Source organism: Molothrus ater, chromosome 18 (assembly GCF_012460135.2).
Source record: "Molothrus ater isolate BHLD 08-10-18 breed brown headed cowbird chromosome 18, BPBGC_Mater_1.1, whole genome shotgun sequence".
Taxonomy (NCBI): domain Eukaryota; kingdom Metazoa; phylum Chordata; class Aves; order Passeriformes; family Icteridae; genus Molothrus; species Molothrus ater.
In genome coordinates, this window is record NC_050495.2 from 12,619,336 (window position 1) to 12,625,335 (window position 6,000).

At 64.5% G+C, this 6,000-nt stretch overlaps 1 protein-coding gene across 1 annotated transcript; it reads left to right on the forward strand.

The window, feature by feature from the left end:
- The first annotated feature begins 278 nt into the window (after positions 1-278).
- On the forward strand, positions 279-5,696 carry NEFH (neurofilament heavy chain). Its single transcript, XM_036392980.1, has 4 exons — positions 279-1,071; positions 2,226-2,425; positions 3,133-3,257; positions 3,565-5,696. The coding sequence occupies exons 1-4, from the start codon at positions 279-281 to the stop codon at positions 5,192-5,194; spliced, it is 2,748 nt and encodes a 915-aa protein (XP_036248873.1). The 3' UTR covers positions 5,195-5,696.
- The last annotated feature ends 304 nt before the right edge of the window (positions 5,697-6,000 follow it).

The window sequence follows — 6,000 nt, forward strand, 5'->3', positions numbered from 1 at the left end:
CCCGGTGGTCCTGTTTGCTGCTCCCGGGATCCCGCTGTGCTCCGGGGTCCCCGTTCTCCTGCCGGGGGACAATCCGCTTCTTTCTGGTGCGGCTCCCGCTCCCACCTGGGCGTGGCAGCGGGGTCCCTCCGCACCCGCGGGGCTGCGGCGGCGGCGCGGGGCGGTGCCGCTGCCGGTGCCGGTGCCCACCCCCGCTGCCGGTGGCGGGGCGGAGCGGCCGCCCCGAGCTGTATAAAGCGGGCGGCCGCTCCGGTGCCGCAGCGAGGGTGGGGTTCGCCATGAGCCTGATGCTGGAGACGCTGCTGGGCCCCCCGGGGGGGCTCCGCAAGGAGCCGGGCCGCGCCGCCCCGCGCTCCGCCGCCTCCAGCGGCTTCTACTCGTGGCCGGCCCCGGTGGTGGGACGGGCGCGGGGCGCGGGGGGCGGCGGCGGCAGCGCGGCCGCGTCCTCCACCGAGAGCCTGGACTCGCTGAACGGCGAACCGCGGGCGCGCAACGAGAAGGAGCTGCTGCAGGTGCTGAACGACCGCTTCGCCGGCTACATCGAGCGGGTGCGGGCGCTGGAGCAGCAGAACCGGGCGCTGGCGGCCGAGGCGGCGGCGCTGCGGCAGCAGCAGGCGGGGCGCTCGGCCATGGGCGAGCTGTACGCGCGGGAGCTGCGGGACATGCGGGGCACCGTGCTGCGCCTGGGCGCCGAGAAGGGCCAGCTGCGGCTGGAGCGGGCGCGCCTGGCCGAGGACGTGGCGGCGCTGCGGGGAAGGCTGGAGGACGAGGCTCGGCAGCGCTCGGAGCTGGAGGCGGCGGCCCGCGGGCTGGCGCAGCGCTCGGCGCAGGAGGAGCGGGCGCGGGCGCCGCTGGAGGAGCGAGCCCGGGCGCTGCGGGAGGAGGCGGAGCAGCTGCGCAGGCAGCACCGCGCCGAGGTGGGAGCGCTGCTGCGCGGGGCGCGGCCCGAGCTGCCCGCAGAGCCGCCCGCCTCCCTGCGCCCCGGAGTCACCGCCGCGCTCCGCGACCTGCGCGCACAGCTGGAGGGCACGGCGGCCCGCAGCACCCTGCAGGCCGAGGAGTGGTTCCGCGGTGAGTGCGAGGGTGGGGCCGCCGAACCCGCCGGCAGCGTCCCGGTACCTCCCCCGGGACACCCTGGGCTGCCGCGCTCCGGGATGGGCTTGAGCAAAGGGAGCGAGGGAGGCCCGAGGGATGCGGGGATCCCCCGCTCTCTGTATCATGTTAGATGCCCCCAGCCGGGAGGTGCAGGGACCCCTCCCACCTCTACTGTGCTCCTGGAGGGTGTTGGGATAGCGAGCCCCCCTATATTGTGTTCGGGAGGGCTAGTGCCCCCCTCCCTAGCGGTGTGCAGGGACCTCCCGTACCTCCAGCACCCTGGGAGAGCTTCAGGGTGACCCCATCCCTGCCACCAGAGCCCCAGTGCCCGCGGCTGCCCTGCCCGTCTCCCCTCTGCCCCGCAGTGAGTTTCGAGGAGGGTTCCAGCATCACTGTCCCGGCACCCCGCAAGTTTTTGGGGTGCCGGATCTCTCCAACGCTGCAGGGAATTGTGCCGGTCCCTCTGAGCCGGGGCAAGGCCAGGGGTGCTTGCAGCGCTGGGGGGGCGGTACCGCATCCCTGACGCGGGACGGGAGGACAGAGAGTGGCCTTTTTTGGGCGGGGGGGACAGTACAGTGAGGAGAGTGGGGTCGGCACCCCAAAAACCGCTCGGCACCCCGGGCTGAGCCCCCGGCGCGCAGAGCGGGTCCAGCACCGCGGACAGCGGCGCTTCAGCACCGCGGGCAGCGGCAGCGCCGACCCGGGGCGCTCATCCAGCGGAGTGGGGGCTGCCCCGGGAGCCGCAGGATCGCTGCTCCCCATCCCTGTCCCCTCATTCTGTGCCCCGCCTCGTCCCCTGGAGTGTCCGCAGGGCGCTGCGGCAAAACCCCCCCGCCCCGGGCCAGGGCTGGCGTGTCTGGGATGCGGCAGGGGGGCAGCCCCGTGGGGCAGGGGGCTGTGGCACAGCTGAAGGGGAGGCGGGTGCTGCAGCCCCGAGCTCGTCTTGCCCATCCTCCTTCACTTCCCAGCAGAGATGGAAGGAGGGGTGGGGAAGGCAGAGCGCTCAGGGAGCCCTGGGGTGGCTCTGCAGAGGACAGGGATGTGTGGCATGGACAGGTTTGAGTTTCCCCAAGGGGGGGAGGCTGCAGCCTCCTTCCCTCCCGCCCCGCAGCTTCCCTTTTCCATGGCAGTGAGGCTGGACAAGCTGTCAGAGGTGGCCAAGGTGAACACGGACGCCATGCGCTTGGCCCAGGAGGAGATCTCCGAGTACCGCCGGCAGCTCCAGGCCAAGACCACCGAGCTGGAAGCCCTCAAAGGGACCCAGGAGTCGCTGGAGAGGCAGAGGCAGGACTCGGAGGAGCGCCATCATGCAGATGTCCTGTCCTACCAGGTGCTGTGGCGCAGTGGGCAGCGGCCCAGGCTGGGGAGGGGCAGCGCTGGGACTTTGGCTTCAGGGATGGAAAAGAGTTGTGGGACATGCTCGGGGCTGTGTCAGAACTGGCCTCCCCAGCCCACAGGGATCAGGAACCCAGAGCCTGAGGTGGTGTCCAGGCTGTTGTGTCCCTCAGCACCCCTGGAGCTGCCCCGTGGCTCTGCCTGCCACTGAACTGCCTGTGAGGATGGTCACAAATGCCATGGAAGTGTGTCCAGGCTTTGGACCACATCCTAACCCCCAGATCTGAGAAGTGAGGGCTGCCTTGGTGGCCTCGGAATGAAGTGCTGTCCCCAGGGTGGTGCCCACCAGCCTCCAGCTGGAGTTCAGCTGCCATTGGACTCACTCAAGTCCTGGAAGCATTCCCACTGCTGGAGGCAGTGCTGGGAGCGTGCCAAGGACTCAGCTAGAGTGCAGCTCCTTGCTCAGGGCATGCAGGGCTCCTGCCAGGTCCCCCAAGGCAACTGGACACCCCTGGGGCCACCCCTGGCTGTGTTCCCTTCCCTGTGTGTCTGCAGGAGGAGGTGGCTGCAGACTCCTCTGTGAGGACACCCTGGTGCTGGAGACCAGGGGACAGTTTAGGGATGCTCTTGTGTCTCCCTCCTCCTGGGGACTGTGCTGTGTGTCGTCCCCCCCCCCACCATTATTTTTCTGTCTGCCCACAGGAAACCATCCAGCAGCTTGACAATGAGCTGAGGAACACCAAGTGGGAGATGGCAGCTCAGCTCCGCGAGTACCAGGATCTGCTCAACGTCAAAATGGCCCTGGACATCGAAATTGCTGCCTACAGGTACAGGGGGGGCTGGGGAAGGTGTGGGGGGGTCTCAGCCAGGTCTACTCAAAGTCCCTTGTTAATACCTGAGCTCTTTTTGGTGAGTAAATCCTCCATCCATGGTGGGCAATGTCCAGTTGGGTGACCCAGTGGTGTGCGGAGGGAAGGGCAAGGAAATCTGCTCATCCAGGCCACAGGAGCAGGAAGATCATCCAGGATGGGGCAGGGAGGGAGATGGAGCTGCAGGACATTGCTGGCAGCTCCTGGTCACAGGAGGAGAGGAGAAGCCATCACTGAGTGCCCTGCCCTGGTCTCTCCCTGGCAGAAAGCTCCTGGAAGGGGAGGAGTATCGGCTCGAGACTGGCATTGGGATGCTCTCCTACCCCGAGGTGGTCCCCAAGCCTCCCAGCATCACCACCAGCATCAAGGTGAAGAGTGAGGAGAAGATCAAGGTGGTGGAAAAATCAGAGAAGGAGACAGTGATTGTGGAGGAGCAGACAGAGGAAATCCAGGTGACCGAGGAGGTCACAGAGGAGGAGGAGGCTGAGAAAGAGGCTGAAGAGGAAAAAGCTGAAGAGAAGGAGGAAGAGGGGGAGGAAGAAGAAGAAGAGGAGAAAGCTGAAGAAGAGGGAGAAGAAAAGGCCAAGTCTCCTGCAAAGGAAGAGGCCAAGTCCCCAGAGAAACCTGAGTCCCCCTCAAAGGAGGAGGCCAAGAGCCCAGCAGCAAAGTCTCCTGAAAAGCTCCCATCCCCCTCAAAGGAGGGGGCCAAGACCCCAGTTGTGAAATCCCCAGAAAAACCTGCAACCCCCTCAAAGGAGGAGGCCAAGAGTCCGGCTGTGAAGTCCCCAGAGAAACCCCCAACCCCCTCAAAGGAGGAAGCCAAGACTCCAGCTGTGAAATCCCCTGAAAAGCCACCAATGCCCCCTAAGGAGGAGGCCAAGACCCCGACAGTGAAATCCCCAGAGAAACCCACACCTCCCTCAAAGGATGAGGCCAAGACCCCAACAGTGAAATCCCCAGAGAAACCCACACCTCCCTCAAAAGAGGAGGCCAAGACCCCGACTGTCAAGTCCCCAGAGAAACCCCCAGCCCTTTCTAAAGAGGAGGCCAAGCCCCCAGCTGTGAAATCCCCAGAGCCACCTGCAACTCCCTCTAAGGAGGAGGCCAAACCCCCAGCTGTGAAGTCCCCAGAGAAGCCCCCAAGCCCCTCAAAGGAAGAAGCCAAACCCCCAGCTGTGAAGTCCCCAGAGAAGCCCCCAAGCCCCTCAAAGGAAGAAGCCAAACCCCCAGCTGTGAAGTCCCCAGAGAAAGCCAAATCTCCCATGAAGGAGGAGGCCAAGTCTCCACAGAAGGAGGTGGCCCCAGCCAAGGAGCCAAGCCCTGCTCCAAAGGCCCCGGCCAAGGAGGAGCAGCCCAAGGAAGTGAAGGCTCCCTCCAAGCCTGAGGAGGGAAAGAAGGAGGAAGCTCCCAAGAAGGATGTCCCAGCCAAGGCAGAGGAGAAACCCAAGGAGAAGGAGGCTGCTGTGCCAGAGCCTCCAGCTCCACAGGCCAAAGAGACCAAGCCAAGCCCCAAACCTGCCAAAGAGGGAAAAGCTGAGGAGGCTCCAGCAAAACCTCAGCAGGAGGTCAGCAAAGCAGCCACCAAGGAGGCTGAAAAGCCAAAGGCTGAGGAGCCTAAGAAGAAAGTAGAAGAACCCAAGAAGGAGAAGGTGGAGGAGCCCAAGAAGGTGGAGGAGCCCAAGAAAGAGAAGGCAGAAGAGCCCAAGAAGGAGAAGGCAGAGGAGCCTAAGAAGGTGGAGGAACCCAAGAAGGAGAAGGCAGAGGAACCCAAGAAAGTGGAGGAACCCAAAGCTAAAGCAAAACCCAAAGATGAGCCCAAAGCCAGTAAGGAACCCCCCAAAGCCGAGGCTCCCTCCAGCAAGGAGGGCACAGCCCCAGAGCCGGGGAAGAAGTGACGGAGGAGTCCCAGGAGCCGCAGGCACCTCCGGGCACGGGAGCTGCTCCGCTCCCTGCCATGGCTGGGCCCGGGGTGGGAGCCCAGGGACCCCCAGGACCCCCAGGCCAGGCTTTCCCTTAGCAATAGGCCCGTGAGAGCCCCTCGGGTGGGCGATTGCTTCCCTCGCAGAACGTGATATTCGCCGAGCGCCACATTTAAACACTTGAATTATAACCCTGGAGAAGAGGGGGGACCCCCAGGGGAACCCCACCACCCTTCTCCTCTAAGTGCATTTATTTAATGTATGTGCAATGGATGGATGAGTGCAATGCAGAGCTGTAGCTGCTTGGGGGGGCTGGCGGGGTCCTGCCCTGCCCTGGGGGGTGACAGTCCCTCTGGGCAGAGGTGGGAGAGGCTGGGAGCTGCTGGAATGCTCACAGACACACACAGTGCACCAGGAACCTCAGCCCACTGATCTTTGCTTTCTGTGCAATTACCAAATAAAAGTGCTTACAGAGACACCCTGGCTCTGCTGGCTTGTCCTGGGGAGAAGACGGGGAAGGAAGGTGGGAATGTGGGGCTGGGATCTGCCACCAAGGGCTGGGGTGGGTGACATGGGGCTTTCCAGAGGGGAAACACACCCCACAGCAGCCACAAGGACCCTGTGTCCTGAGCATGGAAACAGGGCCAGCCCTGCCATGCCTTCCAAAGGATTTCAGTGTGTTTTTTCCCGTCCTTCTTTTTTTAAAGCCTGGCTCCCAAGGGACTGGGAGAGCCTGGTTTAACCCAAGGGCTGCGGCACAGCCCAGCACTGCAGCACTGCAC